At 42.6% G+C, this 19,711-nt stretch overlaps 1 protein-coding gene across 7 annotated transcripts in view; it reads left to right on the top strand.

Moving 5' to 3' along the window:
• TSPAN4 (tetraspanin 4) overlaps window positions 1–19,711 on the top strand; it is a 421,577-nt gene that overhangs the window by 222,528 nt on the left and 179,338 nt on the right. For 4 of the 7 annotated variants that reach the window (XM_039728455.1, XM_039728451.1, XM_039728452.1 and 1 more), the window contains one exon: window positions 9,857–9,936. The exons of 1 other annotated variant lie outside the window; for it this stretch is intronic. In XM_039728455.1, the coding sequence (XP_039584389.1) occupies window positions 9,874–9,936 (63 nt within the window). In that variant the 5' untranslated portion in view covers window positions 9,857–9,873. Of the gene's footprint in view, window positions 1–8,774; window positions 8,873–9,102; window positions 9,937–19,711 lie in introns of those variants that run through there. 2 more of the 7 variants (XM_039728456.1, XM_039728449.1) reach the window with 2 other exon arrangements.

The raw sequence follows: 19,711 nt of genomic DNA, 5'->3' as shown, positions 1-19,711 counted from the left end.
GTCTTGCATAAAAAAATTGAATGCCACCTTCTCTGAGTATGACCACTCATAGAACTGATTTTTTTTTTTTTTAATAGGCTGACCACAAAGGAGTTCCAAAAGCAAACAAAAATTACTTATTTGGTTTATCCAAATGGACTTGGACCAAGGAATTTGTGTAGCCTTCTAAGTAACAATAACTAGCTTTTATTGTAATGAATCTCTTTGCACAGTGTAAACATCACAAATAGAAATTAAAAGTACAGTTTACCCTACAGCATGGGTTTGGGTGACACTTATAAAAAGCTGTAAAGCATATTAATTAAAGTTTTATAGGCTCATAATCATGTGATATTTGAGATAAATATCATTAGCAATGCCATAGCTCTGCAGAAGCTTAATATGCTTTAGATATCTGGAAATACATTGAAAATAAATATTTTTCTAAGGAGAAAATATTTTTCTAAGGACATCTTCTTTCCCCATCAAATAAGAAATCCTGTTTAAAGGCAGAAATGCAGAATACAGAAATAAAATGGCCTGGTTTTCCTTTGTGCATTTCCTGTCATTTCTGAAAACCATCATGGAACAGATATCCTTTTTCTGTGAAAAAGTTATTTTTCATATGGCTTCTTGGTGATTTGATGCAGAATAATTTTTTAGTGTGTAAATCTGCCTTCATAAACATCCTCATAAATATAACACAGCAAACAAACTGCTTGGAGGTCAGACTGCAGAAGAAGTTGACCTTGCATTTTTAGCAGTTTAGCGTATGCTAGAGCTAAGATTCAGTGGGATTAAATTTTGCAAAGGGCCTGTGACAAGTGTTCCTTACAGTGGGAATGTCTGAAAGCCTACTACAGACTAATAGGAAACACTGAGCACAAATGCTGAGCTGCAATTTAGGCACAAATTTGGTGTTGATTAAATGCAGAATCTTAGCCAGTATGCAAAATAGGTGATGACTTTAAAGACTAAACAGATACTTGAGTAGTACCTTTGCAATGAGCATCTTAATTCAGACACCAATTATCTTGCATTCTGTATCATTAAAACTCTGAGTTATATCCTTATTTCTGTCCAAACAAAGCCTCCATGATGAAAGTTAAATAGCATTAAGCACCTTAATAAATAGGGAACTAGAGTTTCTGCATTATGTTTTGGTAACTGAATTTAGGTGTGTTTTGCAGAAGGGATGTGACACATGTTCTGCCTTAAAATATAGGTGCCTCTTCATTTTGTGTAGATGTACCCTTAGGAACATGAGTTTATGTACAGGTTTTGACATGACATATAAAAAGAGCTGAATTGTGGTGATGTGAAGATGTGAAGAAATAAATACAAATATATGCTTTCTAGTACAGGTGATACTTTTTATTCCAAAAGAAAATTTTATTTCAAGCATTAGCACTACTGTACTCACTAATATGCCTATTAGAACTGTAAATCCTAGGCTATTGTTTTAAATAGTTTTCTTGTATGTGTTGTCTGTATTTAAATGTGTGCCTGCTACTAGCAGTCCTCAAGTAATTTTGACTGTTCACTGTTACGAATACTCAGAATAGTAAATCAAAAAGCCAAAGCTTGTGCTCCTGCCCAGAATTTTTTTTTTTTTTTATAGCAAGCTCCTTTACTTTTGCTTGAATGGTTACAGAGATGGCAAGGATAAGAGATCCACTGCTGTTTATTTTTACTATGTGGGATGATACAACTCTGGCGATTCCATACAGTGCTAAGAAAAGAAACAATAGCTGTTAAATCTTATATGTGAGAAGATATATGACCACTTGCATTTTCTTTGTGCAAGTTCACTACATTTTAATCTCAATATATAATTATCACATAGTGGTTTTGTTTATTATTCCCTTTCAAATACTCTTCTAATTTGTTGGAGACTTTTATATTTCAATTTTTTAATTTTTAAGCTCTGTCCAACACACCTTTGGATTTTGGAAGGGGAGCCTAAGGGTGCTGTGAGCAAATTTGAGACTTTTGGCTATGAAGAGGCGGATGCAGGCCCAGCAGTGCAGCAGCGGAGATCACTTCTCTGGCCAGCCTGGGGTCTTGGCGTACTTGCTCACATCTGCTGGCTGAGTTGTTGGTAGGAGAGCTCCTCACCCCATTTCAATCCCTGTTCTTTGGGCTGAAGGCACCTCCCAGCCAGCAGATCTGTGGGTCAGCAGCCTCAAAGGCGGGTACTTGGGGAGGAATTCCTTCTGCTACAGCAGCACGTGCAGAGTGCAGCTTGATCTGAAGCCTTTAAAATGCTGCATTTCTCCTGCTTATGTCCAATCGCACTCATGAAAGCATTTAATATATGCTTACTATTTTAGTCCATGAATATCTCAAAGCAGTGAAAACTGTGGTTGAGTACTCAGTTGGAATGGGCTCTCTGTGACCTGATTCTTAAATGTGCTGAGCGCTCGCTCGGGTGCCTGTGAGGTCAGTGGGCGCTTCTGGGCCTTCAGTGCTTTGGAAATGGAGCTGAAATATGGTTATGTGAACTTTGCTTCATGCTCATATGCGTGCAAAACCTTAGTCCTGTTCTTAAGGATGCAAGACAAGAAGAGAATCCATTTTGAGTCTCCAAGGAAAAAAATCCATAAAGATGTTAAAAGGCATACACTAGTTAGCGAACATTATGGAATTCTCGAGTTTTTCTAAATCATTGTATTATTTTGTCTGCTGCTGCTTTCACAATAACTTTCTCCTTTCTTTGGAATTGTGCAGTTTAAAGAGTTTCATGCCTGATTGCTTTATACTTGACAGAAAAATCCTGAGTACCACATGTGTGTTTGAAATGGTGTTTCTTTGAGCATCAGCTGATCTCCGGTTAGAGAAAGTAACCTGATTTTTAGAAAACTAACACATAAATTGCATCCTTGCTGCTAGGACCTGCTGACACTGCAAAGATAGGCCTTGACAAAAGTTTTATTTGGGCTACAACTCTTCTTGTACAGCATGTCAGATGGGTTTTTTATTTCTGCTCTTTCATTCTTTATTACTGAGGACATTAGTTGGGAAATAGGCTTTCTGCTTCTTCAGGAATTTGCAGACTGGCACTGTTTCTCTTTTATCTGCAGCAATAATCCTCACTGTGTAGGTCTCAAATATGCAGAATTTTCTGGGAAAACAAGGACTCTCCTTACCCTAAAAATTTTAGTACTGGATGAAAGAAATCATTAGCAAAGAACAGGATGACAAAAGCCCAGAAAGCACAAATGGCGAGGGGGCTCTGTGGTGCACAGAGGTTTGGGGTCTGAGACCAGATAACATTTTAAGAGATTTTATTTGTTTGGTCTGACTTGGAACCAGCTATTCTGTATGTATGTACACTCTCAGCACTGTTTGAACACACAGATGCTTCAGTATGGGTGAAGAAAATGCCCTTAGCCTGAGTCATGCATCTAGGAATAGCAGTGAGTCTGAATCCACAGGCAGAGGTGATGGCAGCAGTTATGCAGATGAGAGCACGTAAAAAGGAATGAGGTTTCTGCAAAGTTACTTGTGCACAGGCTTAAATAAAGAGCATTGCAAATCATACCTAGAATATTTTCTCTGTGTCTATGATTATGTTATTTCCATAGCAACTAATTATGCCATAAACCAAAGATCATGACTTCAGGTGACATGTGAGCAGAAGGAGATGAGCTATTAAGTATTGAAGTTTTTTTTTAAATGCAAATGTCTTTATTTATAAAGAAAAAAAAAAGAGAATGAAAGAAACCAACCAAACAACAAACCAACCAACCCTGAAGTCTGCTATATAAGTGAAATTGCTTGTGCCTGGAATGTGTTTTCAAAGTTTTGTTGGAGGCATCAGTAAATATTTCAAGTAGTTGTAGGTACAACTGTGAATATCAACAGATTTTTGTGGTAGCTGAGGAAATCTCTAGAATGCCTGACTGTGTTCTCCTGCCCGTCCAATCCAGGGCTCAACCCTTTCCAGCAACTATAACCTTTTACAGATACTGAAATTGCTAACGGATGAGCAGGGAACCTGGAAATAAAAGGGAAGGTCTGGGTCTTAGGTATGTGGTAAGTTTGAGGTTGCAATGAAGCATACTATCTTCTGCTTCACTTATTAAAAACATTCCTATTTCTTTTGAAAACAAAAGATTCTAGAGATTTCCTCAGCTTACAGCCCCATGGTCCTACTCTTTGAGCTGAAGGACCTGCAGCCCAGAGTGGACCTAATATTGCTTGATTTACCTGTTTCTTGGGGGCTGCTTTAACATGTCTGGCATTCGGTTCAGGAGCTGGCTTTATGGCTCCCCTCCTGACCTGCTTGCACCCCGCTTAAAGTCTTTGCCAACATATGCAGACTCATTGCACCATGTGAATTTTTAGGAGAGAGCAGGATTGAGGGAGTAAACCTGTTGATTGCTGCTTGAATTTACCTTGAATGTCTTCAGGGATGGGGCATTTACAACCTCCTTGGGCAACTTCCTCCAGTATTTTATCACCTTATTGCAAAAAAAAACCAAACCTTATATGTATAGTTTGAATCTATTCTCTTTTAGTTTAAAAACATTACCCCTTATCCCATGGCTACCGCTTCTATTAAAAAGTCTGTCCCCATCTTTCTTTAAGCCCCATTTAGGTACTGAAAGGCTGCATTGAGGTCTCCCTGGAGCCTCTTCTTCTCCAGGCTGAACAACCTGAACTCATTCAGTCTTTCCCATTAGGCAAAGTGCTCCAATCCTCTGATTGCTTTTGTGGCCCTCCTGCAGACCCACTCCCAACAGGTCCATGTCTTCCTTGAACTGAGAACTCCGGAGCTGAATGTACTATTCCACATGGGCTGTCATCAGAGCAGAGGGGCAGAATCATACCCCTCAACCTGCTGGCCATGCAGTACCCCCAAGTCCCTCTGGGCAGGGCTGCTCTCAATCCTTTTATCCCCCAGCCTGGGCTGATACTGGAGGTTGCCCAACCCAGGTGCAGCACCTTGCACTTGGCCTGGCTGAACCTCATGAGGTTTCCATGGGCCCACTTTCAGAGCTTTTCCAGATCCCTGTGGATGGCATGCCATTCCTCAGGTGTGGTAACTGCACCACTCAGCTTGCTGGCATCTGCAGATTTGGTGAGAGTGTGCTGTATCCCACTACGTCACTTATGGAGACACTAAACAGTCCTGGGCATGGTTGAGCAGAGACTGAAAACCTGTGGCAGTGTGAGGCTGACAGGTTAAAAATCATATTCTCACTCTCTTTGCTTTGGTCTTTTAGTCATTTATATTCATGCAAAATGAATGTATGAAAGCAAACAAATCAAAGACTCCATCACAGGGCTTTTTTTCCTCCTAGCTGAAACAGCCAGCTTGGCCCTGAACTTTGGTTCACCCTCCAGTCAGAAGAGATGTTTCTCTTAGGCTTTTGGAAGAGGTACAACTTTTATAAAACCTGCATCACTGAATCAAACATAACCAAACAGTAGCTGCAAAGAGTGCACTGGGTGAGGAAACAAGGGATTTCTCTCCAGGCATGTTGCTGAAGAAAAAAACAGGCAGGGCCAGACAGGTTTGATTAACACTTTTCTGTGGTGATCTCTGCATGTACATGAAATTAAAATGTTGGGCATTTGGAGTGTATTCACCAGCTGATCAGCCTTAGCTGATTTCAGTGCTGTGGTGTGAATTAAAGCTAGTAACTCGCAAAAAGATGCCGTTCTTGTAGTTATGGTTGATCTTAGTCATGTTGTTCACTGGAACTACTGGGACTGATGTCACCTGTCACATGCATGCCTTTGCACGCTCCTCTGTTGCATAATGAGAGCAGTTGTCACATCTATACCCTGTTTTATATAGTGCATTTCACTAATACCTTCTAGCAGGGTTCTTTAAAATTTTATTTTGTGGATCACTTCTTCTCAAAGTCTACTGGGGTTAATTCAAAGTGGGTTGTTTCATTAGGAGAGTGGAGCAGGTATGCAGAACTTTGAAGACAGTGACAAGAGACATTAGTAGGGGGAAAACCAGTGCAACCATTAAAGGACTCATGGGCCTAAATTAATGAGGAGGTGAATCAGTGCTCCAGTTGTTATGAGCTGAAGGCACTGATGTCTTGTGTGTTAAATCATGGAGGAAGAAGAGAAAGCGGTATTCAAAGTAATAAGGGAGGTGGTGTGGGGTCTGTGGTGGCTGCAGCTCAGGGTGAGGTGCAAAGTGTGGGCTGAACAAGCAGCTGTGTGTCTTCAGGTGAAAGCCGAAGCTGAGGCTGCTCAGGGAAAGGGTGTGTGGGATAACAGAGTTAAGAGATCTGCCCCTGATGCCCAAGCCTTTTACAGTTTATTGCCTGGAGTTCACCTGGTGTCATTAGAGTGAGACTGCTGCCTCTTCTCTTTCAGGGCCAGGGTTTTGGCTGGAGTCAGTGAAGGGTTACCAGCACTCCACTCAAAGTGGCAGGGACAGAGTTGTTATAACCTAAATGGTAGCGTGCCACCAGAATCAATACAAATTGAACCTCTGCTGGCGAGACTGCACAGTGCTTGCTTTCTTGTGTAGAGGAATCAATATGAATTGGCCACAGGATGGGAATATAGAGATGCAGCTAGGGAGAGAAAAAATAGATGTTAAGCAGAGGTGAACAGAGGTCACTAGGTCCACACTGTGATTTTAGGCTCAGTCATTAACAAAAAGTTTTGTGAAAGCTCTAATTTGCCTGTCCTTTTGGTCACCCTTTAGACACAATGGCCCAGTGATGCAATGCTTCCAAGGTTTATTCTTCTTGGTTCACACATCACTTTATTGTTAAAGAGCTTAAATGTCAGCACAGGTCCCAGCATGCCCTTTCCATTCACTTCACACCGCAGATGGGCAAGAGTAGAGTTCACCAGCCCTTCTCCTTTTGTTGATTTCCCCCAATCCCCGTGCAGGACATCACTCCCTCATGTGAGCATGTCATCCATGCTGCAGTCAGTCTGTTGGTGCAACGTTGCTTTCTCAAGGATCTCCCATTTAGGCTAGAGATTCTGACTGGGTTTCCTGGTGTGGAAGATTGAATAGAAGAGTGATTGTAATGCCTGTCTACTAAATGACTCTGTTTCTAATTAGCTGTTGTTATTGTCATGGGGAAGAACAGAAACTACTTGAGAACTACATTTTACACTGAAGTGCCTTAAAAAACTTGTCATTTCCATGAGGTGTCATACAGTCAACCCAGGACATTGTGCTACAAGATGGGGTGAAAAGAGGCTGGAGAAAAAGTACCCTTTATTGTAAGGGTGGTGCAGGACCTCAGCCTTCCTCACACATTTTCTGCATCTATCTGAAATACATCCACCATGTGTTAATGCTTATTATTTTTATTTAAAATAAACATTTAGAAACTCTTCCTTCTACCTTAGATCTGGGCGTTATGAATTATTCCACTGTATTAAGGACTTAATTCTCTTAAGAATTGATGATTTCTCACCTTCAGGAAAGGGGAAAGCAAGTGATTTCTAACCCTTTTCTTATCCAGATTGCAATGAGCTGCCTTTGGGCTTCAGTTGTCTGGTTTACAGTAAATATGCCAAGCTCTCCTCTGTTAAATGCAGTACCATGGGCACCCTTGTTAAATAACAGTTATCTGACTTGTCACTGCTTCAGCATAATTTGTGTGCTGAGCTGTACCCAGTTTTTCTTTCACCATTTAACATGGTGCTCCGTGCACAGGCATTTTTGTGTACTGACAGAAAACATAGAAAATATTTGAATAGTTTTTGGGTTTCTGTTATCAAACTGGTCTACTTGTAATACAGGTAAGGAGAAAGGTTGGAGGCAGAACTGTTTGGTACCACAGGAAAAATTAACAGTGTATTGGGAACTGTTTCCATTGGACCATCTTTATGTGCTAGGGAGGGAAGACTTCTTTAAGGGGGCAGAGTTCATATTGTGCAGGAAAGAGAGGGAAGTAGAAAACAAATTTTGGAGGTAGGGAAATCAAAAAGTGGAAAAGTTGTAACTCATCAAAGTTACTGAAACAGATGGTGCAGGAATTACTACCCTTGTGTTTTGTGCTTAGTTTCTTACTCTCTAAAGCTTGCATCAGGTATGGTCAGTGTATTTATAGTTTGTGGAGGAAATGAAGAGAAATAATTAGACTCTAAGTTTGCAGTTTGTAAATTAACAGAATTAGAGGGTGCTTTGCAGGGGCAAACTGCTTAGGCTATGTGCAAAACCAGCTCATTTTACTTTTACTAATTTGTTCTTTAATTAATTGGTGCCCGTGTCTCTTGATTTATGCTGAGACTGGCAAGATGCTTCAGGAAGGAAACCTGTTTTCATCTTGATTAATTCTGTGCTGGGCAGGCATTTAAAAAAAAATGTTAGCCAGCCATCTTTTGATGTGACTCCAGTAGGTTACAGTCAAAAGCAAAGGGCAGACAGAGGAGGAGGCAGACAGATAAGGAGGTGGCGCATATGGGCACAAGTGAATAACTTGCACAGGGAATTCGGGGCAAAGATGGTAAATGAGGCTGCTTTCCTGGCTGTTAATACTGTAATTGCCACAGTTTCAGTAAGATTTTGCCTTCCCGAAAAGTTGTGTGTGGCGCATTTTCAACTCTTTGCTGCCTGTGGGAGCTGTCAGATTTCAGGGAAGTGCTCCCCAGCGTACGGAGCTTGATGCCGATCAGTGCGTTCTGACAGGGGGACAAATGAGCTGGCCGTACGAGGTGCTGAGTGATGATTCCGTGGGACTGAGCGAATTCGGAGCATCCCGGTGATGGATGTGCAGTGGAACAAACGAGCCTTCCGGCAAGGGGAGCACGGCCTGTCCTGACCCCGCTCCCCGCGGAGCATCCCCAGCGCTTTTGCGTACGAAACCTCCACCGCACTCTCTCCCTCCGGTTCCTTTCGGCAGCGCCGCCTGTGTGTGCGGGCAGCCCCGCGGCAGCCACCGGCACCCAGGTTGGGGCTCCGCCGTGCTCGGAGTTGAGGGCGGGGGGCCCGGGCGGGGCCGTGAGGGCGGGGTGTGGGCCCGGGCCGGGGCGGGCGGGCAGCGCCATTGGCGCGGCGCTCGGAGGAGGGGCGGCCGCGCCGGGAATGGAGCGCCGGGGCTGGCGTGCCACAGGCGCCCGCCGCGGGAGCGGGATGCGGGGATGCGCGAAGTGAGCCCGGCGGCGCGGGGCACGGCGATGTGGCCGGCGGGAAGGGGCCACGGCAGCTGCTCGCCTTTCGGATAATTCCTGCCCCTGCCGCGCGTCTCGGGCAGCGGCACTCTCCTGTCTGCGCGTGGCATGTGGAGCCGGGGGTTTATATGGCATTTGCGAGCCGAGCGAGGTCACGGTTCTTTTTTTAAAAATTCTTCGCTCTGGGTACAGTATATGTCTCTCTGATTTTTCATTCCCTGGTTGCGGGATGGGCCGGGAGGGACGATCGTGACAGTGACGGGAATGTTTACTTGTGCAGAAGTCTTTCTCATGTGGAAGCACGCTGCTCCCTAACTTCTGGCTAAGCAGACTTCAGTTCGCCAACTTTGCTGCCTCACAGCACGTGTAACTCCTTGGCAGGATGGCAGACGAAAGAACAGCTGGTGCAAAGCAATAGGGGATTCCTAGCGAGGAAGAGGAGGAAGGAAGATCACCCATCTTTCACCTGACGGCTGTCAGAGCAGCAGGAACGGGACAGCTGAAGCCACCATGCGCAGGTCCAGCACCGATGAGTCCACCTATCACAGGAGCCCTTCCCTGGACAGCAAGGATTACAGTTTCCCAAATGGCGCCTTCCGTCGATACAGCAGCATGTATGGTGGCCAGTTTGGGGCTGCCAGCAACTCTTTTTTTGGATTTCATACCAACCCAGGCCCGAAGGCCACCAAGGCTAAGTACACGACCCCCAAGGGAAACAAGTACGTTGTCTTTTACCTGGATCTCTCATTTATTTTTCTCCTAGAACTGAAGAGGTGCAGCATGGCTCACAACTGCCTGCAGTGTATCAAGTACCTAATGTTTGTTTTCAACCTTCTCTTCTGGGTGAGTACATGCTTGGAACCGTGAAACGGTTGTTTTTGTGTCTGTTTACTGAGATGGAAGGTGAACTTGTTGCTGCTTTTCAACTTAGGAGTTGAACCAAGTGCTGCCTAGGCTACTGTTTTTGTGGCCTCGTTAATTTGTGTAGATAATCTGCAGGGGGTTTTCTTCACCCTCTCATTTCCTGGTCTCCAGCTGCATTTCAGAACTGTGGTAGAAGACAAAAGAGTGTGTTTATAGAGGTCAGTTGCATGAATGCCTTCATCGCTTTGTTTCAGTGAGAGCTGTACGCTTTTTCGTGCCCTGATCTTTCATTCTTATGTGTGTTTGCTTCAAAAGTTATGCATAGTCCTAGAGAAATCATTGAGGACGTTCATGGTTGTAAGGTTCAGCACGTGCTTACATCTGTTGCTTTATTGCAGATGGCACACTTGGTACATCACAGCATTAAAGCCTGTATCAGGAATCTCTAGGTAATCATTCTCTGTTGCTGTCAGTGGTGGGTCCTGGCATTGCCATTCCCTGTTGAAGATGTGGGTGGAGAGAGACCAGAGCACTCCTTTCTGCTTCTGGGGCTGCTGTTCTATGCCAGGAGCTCATCAAATCACTGTGAGGCACACATGTGTCATCATCTCTTTAATAAATTAGGTGGCTGGGCACTTCTCTCCCTGTGATGGGGTGTAGGCTCTAGCTGAAGACTAAAGAAGTGCAGTGGGGAGGGGGTCCCACGTCACAAATGCTGTTAGTCCTGTAAAAAAGGGAGTAACATGTTTGCCAGGGTAGGACAGGATTTCTAGTTCAGTGTTTCTTGTCCAGAATCATACGTGGGAAGGTCTGTTACAAGATCCTCAGGAGGTACATTTAGATGGCTTGTTCCTTCCAAGTGGCTTATCAGCATGCTGGCAGAAATAAGGAGTATTGTGAAGTGACACCCCTCCTGTCCTGGCACTTAAGGAGGGGGTGTGTGTTTGCAGCTGGATGTTACTGTGCCCTGTTACTGATTGTGCTCTCCTGAGTTGCTGGAGGGCTCAGAGGGCTGTGGGTGAGATGGAGAGAGCTGTTCTCTAGTGTGCGCTGCTGTGCAGCTGTTCAAAGCCTGGCATGCTGCAGTGCATCAGAAAACACAAAGTGCAGGCAACTCCTGCTGACCTGAGTCACACTAAGAGTCAGGATGTGACCAACTAGTGCACGTCCCCTGAATTGGCACAGCACTAACCAGAGCTGTGAAACACTAGGAAGCTGCTCTCTTTGCGTCCTAGGTGAGCTGGTAGAAAGAGTGTTGTTAAGGCTGCATTCTGTCTTTCAAGGCTAACTCTGGTTGCTTCTGCTTCCCTAAAAATCATCTAATATTTATTGCAGCTTACTCCAGAGCTTTCTGAAAAAGACACTATCTTCCTTGCTTTTTAAATTTTTGTGCCTCTACTGACTGTCCCTGGTTGAGATTATAGATAGCATTGGCGACCTGAGTCACACCAAGAGTCAGGATGTGACCTACTAGTGCAAGTCCCCTGAACTGGCACAGCACTAACCAGAGCTGTGAAACACTAGGAAGCTGCTCTCTTTGCGTCCTAGGTGAGCTGGTAGAAAGAGTGTTGTTAAGGCTGCATTCTGTCTTTGAAGGCTAACTCTGGTTGCTTCTGCTTCCCTAAAAATCATCTAATATTTATTGCAGCTTACTCCAGAGCTTTCTGAAAAAGACACTATCTTCCTTGCTTTTTAAATTTTTGTGCCTCTACTGACTGTCCCTGGTTGAGATTATAGATAGCACTGGCAGTTAGTTGAAGTGTGAGCTAGAGAAGAGAAGTAGGGTGCTGGCATTAATAGCTCTTTTCAGGACTGTGCACAGCCTCAAAGGATACAGGCACTCTGATTTCTCTTGCAATATTCATCTTCCATTGAAACATATCCATGTGATGAGAAGAGGTACTGCTGCAAGTAATGTGTGTGTATTTACAAAGGCAGGGTGTGGATATTTACAAAGGCAGGGTTGCACATAATAATATACCTTTGGCATTTTTTCAGTAGGAAAGCCTTAATGCTTTAGGAGAGAAAGAGAGGTTCCTGTCTGCCCCCTAAAACCATCAGAGCTGCTCCAAGCTATGTTTGGAGGCAGAGAAAAGGCAGGGGTCCCAAAAAGAGAATACCTGTGTGGCAGCTGGGCTCTAGGTGAACTGAAGCATGCAAGCAGGGCAGTGGGTGGTGTCAAATACTGCAGCACGATCTCTGTTTTGTTTCCCTTTCACATGCTACCTGCACAGCAGGAGTGATGGATGATCATCATGTCCAAATGAGGTTTGCACAGCATGTAGTTGTAATAGATGCAGCTCTTCACCTTCTCACAGTGAAGAAAGTAACTGGAAAGAGATGATTTTTAAAAGTACTGCCTAGCCTCTCCTTAGTAAAAGGAGAAAAAAAATCAATTTCTAGTGATCAGAAATCTTAGAATGATTACAGGTTGACAATGCCGTTGTTTTGTTTTTCATCTTGTTTTCAGTAATCTGTCATGTTTTATTTTGTGAAATCAAAGGAAAAGCATCTCTGGAAGAAGATAGGATTTCTCTTTGCATACATGCTCATGGAAGTTTTGCTGGCTCCACCTTTCCTCTCCACCCTTCTGTAGGTAGTTAGTTAGTAACAGGCAATAGTTTAGGTAGGAAGATGAATTTATTTTTCATGTATTGAGAGCAGTCATTACATTAAATCAATTAAATGGCTATTATAGGCTGTTCCTGCTCTTGATTCTGTTTTGAGAAAGTGCTTTGATTTCTGTCAGAAATCATATTTTCATCTTTTTCTTCCTGTTCCTATTCATTAACTCCAGTACATTTTGTGCATCCCTGCAGCCTATTTCCCAGTACTTTCAGCTGTCTTTCCCACAGTGTGGCAGAAAACAGTCCTCAGCCCTGTGCAACTCCAGTGGGATTTGTGCTGCCTTTCTGAAGAGAAGATCCTTTCCTTACAATACTGGTGAATTTATAGGAAGCAAATTCTCTGAGACCTTGATTTTAAATGTTCTTGGCAGGCTTTGTTGGATTAGGTGATGTGCTCATGCTGTAAAATTTTTAAAAGCTGTCATATAACTGAAAACAGAGCAAATTTCTCCTCCCCTTTCTGATGGTTAAAGGGAGCACAAAGCTCTTTCAGAAGTGTCAGAGGCTGAAGTACCTTGTCAGTGTTGATGCTGAATCAGTCCATTGGTACAGCACACTAGCAGCTATTATTGTAGAGAAAAGAATTGGATACTCCTAAAATAGCTCATTTCTCCATGAGGAGCCCTGTGCAAATTGCTCTTGGTGCACTTGCAGCTACTCTGGGGTATTAAGGTCCTGCAGCATGGGCAAAACAATATTCGAGAGTAGCACTACTTCTCCAATGGGAATTGCCATCAGAGGCCATTCCCTGGAACAGTGCCAGATGCAGATGAGCCATCATTGTATCACTGCACTCCCTGGTTTGTAAGCTCCCAAAATAACTTCTGTCACCTGATACGGAATACTTGCCTGGCTTCATTCATTTTTATTGACTTCGATTTTCATTTGTTGAATTGCTGAACCCTGGAGACTGAAGATCACCTCAGATGATCGCAGAGCAGAATATTTTTATCTCATAATGAAATATTTTTATTTCTCTGTGACATGCCCAGGGAAGAACATTTGTTTTCCACATTCTTCTCCAGACATCCAGCATTTCTTCACAGTCAGTAAAACAAACTTTTCTCTTTCTGTGCTTTTAATCCAAGGCTCTGGTGCCTTCTTTTTATATTTTTTTTCGTATTTTTTAAATTTTTTTTGTGAAAAAGATAGGATATATCCTAAAAGCTGAAAATGTGCTGTAGAAAGAAAATCATCATTCCCTTAATCCCCTTGACTTACACAGCATCCCCACTTGTTTCAATGTCTAGCTCCCAAACCTTCAAGACTTAAAAAAGGAAATTTGCTAACTGTAGTTCTGTTGCCAGTGGCTTGTGCTTTCCTTAGATCCTGTGCTAGGGAAAACTACCTAGACAGATAGCAGTTTGCCCTTCAAATAACTGAATAGCTGTAGCTGACTCTTCAGGTAATGCTTTAACTAATAGAGAAATTCAATAGAAAAATGCTGTTGTTAGAAATCTAGTTACAAAGAGGAGATGGCAACAAAAAGAAAGGAGGCAGAGAAGTTTATTATTTGTCAAACTTACCATTAGTTATTTCTGTGCATGTGTCTCCTTTCTGTTATTAAAACAGAATACATTTGTATGCACTACAAAGCAGTCAAAGCTCTCAAAAAGTTCTGTGAAATCTCTTAATTTCGTCAGGTAGGCTTCCAGTGATGCAGGGGAATAGTCTCTGCCCTCTTGAAAACTTGGGAGTTGCCATCTGCTGGACACACTGGGGCTGAAATGAGCAGGTGGAGCTCTGCTTTCCACCTTCCTAGATGAAGAGGTGAGACAAGGCACTTTGCTTTCTTTTGCCATTTGGTCCGTATTAAAATTCACAGCAGATACAGCCCTGGAAGTGCTTTATCTTGGCTTGTGAGACACAAAGTGCAAATCTGAAATGTATGGAAACACAGAGCCAAGGAAGTGGCAGGTAGCACTAGTGAATGCAGCAGGATCTGTGTGGGGAAAACCCCAAGAACCTGTTTAATCTGATTCTAGAGTCCAGCTCTGGCTGTCTTTCTCTATCTTGGTTGCTGCCGATAGTTTGTGGACCACAGTGTGAGAAGCCCTGCACCAATGAGTATTCCTGGCCTGGTGCACTGGTGATACTGCCAACATTACTCACATTTAATTAGAAGGAGAGGAAGTAATGAAAATGAGAAGTCCCTCATTACTGGCATCATTTTACTTCCTTGCACTCCAGCAGCACAGGTTGTCTTGTAAGAACTATGCAAATGTTTATAATATGTGGAAGACTGCGCAGGACAGCTGGAGAAGGGAACAGCTTGGTCTGAAAATGCACCGTGGGGTACTGGATTGTGTTCAAGTGATCCTGGCCAGATTTGGCCAGAGGGTAAAGCTAGAGGGGTGTCTCTTCATTTCACTGTACCTTGTTGGGAAACCATCTGACATTATTAGCTTGAGAGGAGCTGTTGGCTGGAAGGTGGAGAATTTTATAAGAGAAGCAGCTGATTTCACTGAAGTGGATTCCTTTTCCTTCATCTGCATCCTCCATCAGTCAGCTGAATGAGATTGATGGTTAAAACAGCCAGAAGCTCTGCAGATTGTTAGTGGCTGAGGACAGCAATCATTTTGTGGTTATACTTGGCTGCAGTCTTAAGTTAGTGGAAAAAGAATTACCAATAGAGCAGTAAGCCATTGTGAGAGCAGGTCCCCCATTTCATCATCATTATGTGCAGATGTTCTTCTCTGCTGGGCAGGGGCTGCAGCTCATCCCATGGGGCTGAGCTCACCAGTTGCAGCTGCTGGGTGCCCTTCTGCACACCTCAGTCACATCCCCACCAGCACCCCAGGGTGCTGCTCCGAGAGAGAAAGTTGGATTAGAAGTAAGTCAGGCTGTGTATTTTGAAATGTGTGAAAGGTGGATAGTGACAAACAAAAGCCTGATTAATCAGCAAAGCAGGCTTTGCTTCTGTGTGATTAAAACATGGGAAGTTTACCCCAGAATGTAATTTTCTCTAGCTGCATCTGAGTTTCTGATTCTCCTTTGTTACTTGCCCCTTCCAGAAACTGCTCAGTCTGATTGACATCTTTCTGAGGGTTCTCTGAGGATGTATTTTTGAGGAGCATTGCCTTTAAAGAAAGGAGAGTCATTTGATGTGGGAATTACTTTAAAAATGACATTTTCATGAGGAGCAGAACTTTTGAAGAGTGATCTCAAGTGTGAGAAAGAGATGATTGTATTACCTGATGTCTCATTTGTACGGGCACCAATTAGAGCTTTTCCCACAGTAGCACCATTCTTACAGTCCCTCTGCTTTGTGGGTCCTGATGTCTAATAGGGACTAAGGATCATGCTGGAGTCATATCTGCTGGTGAAGGCATTGCTGAGGGCTACATTTGCTATCTAAATGCATACCTTCTGCAAACTTTTAGGAAGTTAATGATTTTAGAAGAATGCATATTTGTCAGATCAAGCTAACAGTGGGAAATGGGCTCATGAGTTATTCATGGGATACGCAGCCAACACAGTTCTTTTCCATAATCTTCTTTTCCTTAGGAAACCAGATTCAGAAGGCTGTTAATAGAGGAAAAAAGTGATATATACTTTAAAGTGATATATAATAGTTACCATTTTCAAATTGCTTACTGCTTCCGTTGCTCAAGACAAGAGCAGTTTCATAGCATTAGGTATCATTGCTATCATTGATAAGCAGAGAGTAGGACCCACAGGATATGGCCAGGTTGCAGGAGTGGACAAACTGGCCTCTTTAAAGCAGTGAGGCAAAAGGCTGCAAACATAATTCCCTCTTCTGGACAATGACAGCTACTAAATCTATTACAGCCAATACTTTGACCTACACAGAGAAAGAAAAAAGACAGGTGAGATAATTTTTGTCGTTATTCCTCTTCCTTCTTTTCTTGGCTTGAGGACTTTTGAAGGCTAGCCAGTTCTTTCTTACACAGGATTTCTCATCATGGGGCTATGATCAAATAACTGCTACAACATATGCTGTCACCTCATAGTTCATTCTGCCCATGTGTTACATCCCTTTCACCCCCCTTTGGGTCTTTATTTTACAAGAAAAATCCCCATACTTTTTGGCCAGGGTATTGTTTGCAACTCTGTATCCACAGAGTATAGAGTCTCATTTTGTCTCCAGACACTATTTTAAAATCATTATAGCTGTTATTGCTACAGTGTGATTTATTTATTTAGAATGTAACTTTTGGCTAAGGTTGCAAATCTGTACAAGTTTGACTAATATACAGTATCTATATAAAATGTATAAAGACACTTCTCTCTGTTACTTTTAGTGTAAACTGAGCACCACGGGGTCAGAAATGAAATGTGGTGTTGGGTGGAATGAATTCTGCATATTCATGAAGATTGGAGACAGTAAATTGTGTTCTTAGTACTGTCCTGTAATTGTTTCTCTGGGAAATGTTAAGCCATCATGAGATGCAACATAAGTAAATGAAATTGAAATTGCAGCCTGTAATTAGACTGTCATACTGAAACACATCTTAAGTCTGTCTTCAGTATTAAAACCTCTTCTCCAAAAAACCCTTCCTGCCTGTGTCAAGTGTGAATGCATGCAGAGCCTTATAACATGTTTCATCTGAGGCTTTTAAAGATGAACATTGAACATTTGAAATAGTGGTTTGAATGAGGCACAAGGTTTGATATAAAATGACAAAGGACCAGAATGATTTGGTCTTTTAAATTTTTATACACAGACCTTCAAAACTTTTGATGTTTGTTTTGTTGGCTGTTTTTTTGGCTGGTTGGTTGTGGTTTTTTTTTTTTTCCTGCTTGCTTTTTCAGATTGCTCACATAGCCCTTTTTACTCCTTTCTGGGCCGTAGCAACTTTATTTGTTCACAGGTACTTTAAATAGAGTGCATCTGCAGCAGGTATTGATCTGTGTCATCTTAATGTTGGAGTCTCTCTGAGCTGTATGGTTTTGAGTCAGTCTCTCACACACACAGACTTACACACTAGATAGCAGCCAGCAGCTGCTGTGGCAGAATTAGTGGCTCCAACTTGTTTTAGACTTTCTCTTTCCTTCTTCAATTGCCAGTTGTTTTATCCTTGCTGTCTTGCATAACATTTAGTAGGAAGAGTACAGAGAAAATATTATATTCTCAGTAAATACATTCATTCATTACTCTAGGAGCACCAAGTGTAAGTTTCTCTTTGTGCTGCTACACTTGTAAAGGCTCAATGGCTTCCTCCATAGGAGACTGTTCTGGGCTTCAGAAGTTCTAAGGGTTCTTCCCCTGCGGTGCTGTGCTCTCCCATTAGTGGTACTTGCAATTTCCAGTCTTGTCAGAGTTCCTGGGACAAGCTGGAAGGCGTAGTAGTGGTAAGGCTGCACATCTCCTTGGCAAGCACCATACATGAGTGTGTTTGGTTTTGTTGAACATTTGGATTCTTCTCTAGGTCATCTTGCTATAGAGCATTTCTGTGACATTGCTGACATTCTCTACTTCCTCAGTATTCACCACTGGCTGCTTTGAAGGTGTATACTGGGGCAGATGGACTTATGACTCTTCTATAAAAGATACACAGAGCTCCAGTTTGTTGTGAATTGCTGAAGAATTCAAATGATTTCTTGGTTTTCTTTCAGTAACAATTTTTTCATATCCTCTTTTCTCCGGTAGAAGCCAGAATTTTAGATGTGGTTATTTGTGGCCAGTTTATTACATTGGTTTTGTCCTCAAGTCCCCCTACAAATTAAACTTCAGTTGTATGCTATCCACCACATTGCTCCTGACAAGTTTGTAAACAGACTGCCTTCATATTGGCCAGTTGAACATTTGTAGTCTTGTTTTGTAAGTCACATTCATCCAAGGTTGTAGGACAAATTGGTTATTTATGTCTCAATAAATCTTTTCACTAATTCATCTGTAGCAGCCTGGGAAGGAGCTGAGGGTGACATATTCAATACCATTTTCTTGAACAAAATAACTGGAAGTCTGGATATGAATCGAGTTCCACTGCCACTTGCTGTCTGTTATGAGTTCCAATCATTGAAGGCCAGAGTTTTAACACATCTACCATCTGCTTTATTTATTAATGCAGAATACTTGGTAGTTTTAGAATGACTTTGTAAACTAAAATAAAGAAGACAGGAGTGACCAATTATGTCCTATATACACATGCTGCCACTACCAAAAAATACACTGAAGATCTTTGGACATGAAAAAGCAGACATTATTTCATGGTTTATTCATGGGGCATTTCAGGACCTCCTACCACAAGACATTTTCACTTTTGCAGTGAACTAGTGCTTTCCTGTTGTTTGCAAGCCCCAAAGTGTATAGCAATAAAAGTCTGGTGTGAGAAGGGAGAGACCCTGAGAGCTTTATGGCTGCTCTTTCAGTGAAAAGGAAACCAGTTTGAGTGTGCATGAGTCTGTTCATCTCAGCCATATGCATTATAACCAGAAAGAGCTAATTTTTAGGTTTTCTTGGCTCATTTTCAGGTTTTCATGGCTCCCTGTCCTTTGTCAGTGATGGGATTCAGTTTGTACCATGGTGAATGTGTTGCCTGTGTCTTGTGCTGCTTTGGTGCCCCTGCCCTCCCTTCCCTGGCAGATGTGCTGAGGGATCTCCACGTGCCTCTTGGTTGGGGTGTTAGAGCTCTGTGTCCTGGCTGGAGCATGCAGCTGCACTGCTTCTCTTCAGTCAGGCTTTTCCTTGTGCTCCTTACTGGGAAAAGCTGAACCTGAGGTAAACACGATCACAGTGGTTTTGGTAGCCAAGCTGGGGAGTGTCTTTAACATTTCTAGCTAGTCTTTCATTCCCCTTCCATGTCAGCACTGTTCCATTTTGAAAGGGCATAATAACATGGCAGAAAACAATACGTGTTTCAGGGGGGTCATAGGGCAGATAAAATTACTGCTCCAGTTCCACAGGGAGGTCTCAGATTCAACTCAGAGGCAAGGAAGCAGTGTAGTAAGTTCAGATCTATTTATATGAATAAGCATCACTGAAACCCTGTGTGTAATTTATGATTACTTTAATTTTTATTATTTGGGTAAATTTGCAGGACCTGAAACATTTTTACCATACTCTCAGCAGTCTGTCTCCTTGATTATGCTCTTGTGTGTTAATTACAACACTTATCCCTTCTCTCACTCCAATTTCCCTTTGTAAGTATGTTTTAGGTAGA

Source organism: Passer montanus, unplaced genomic scaffold (assembly GCF_014805655.1).
Source record: "Passer montanus isolate IOZ18808 unplaced genomic scaffold, ASM1480565v1 scaffold65, whole genome shotgun sequence".
Classification (NCBI taxonomy): domain Eukaryota; kingdom Metazoa; phylum Chordata; class Aves; order Passeriformes; family Passeridae; genus Passer; species Passer montanus.
Note: the sequence above shows the minus strand (reverse complement) of the source record. Positions and strands in the feature narration are given on the sequence as shown.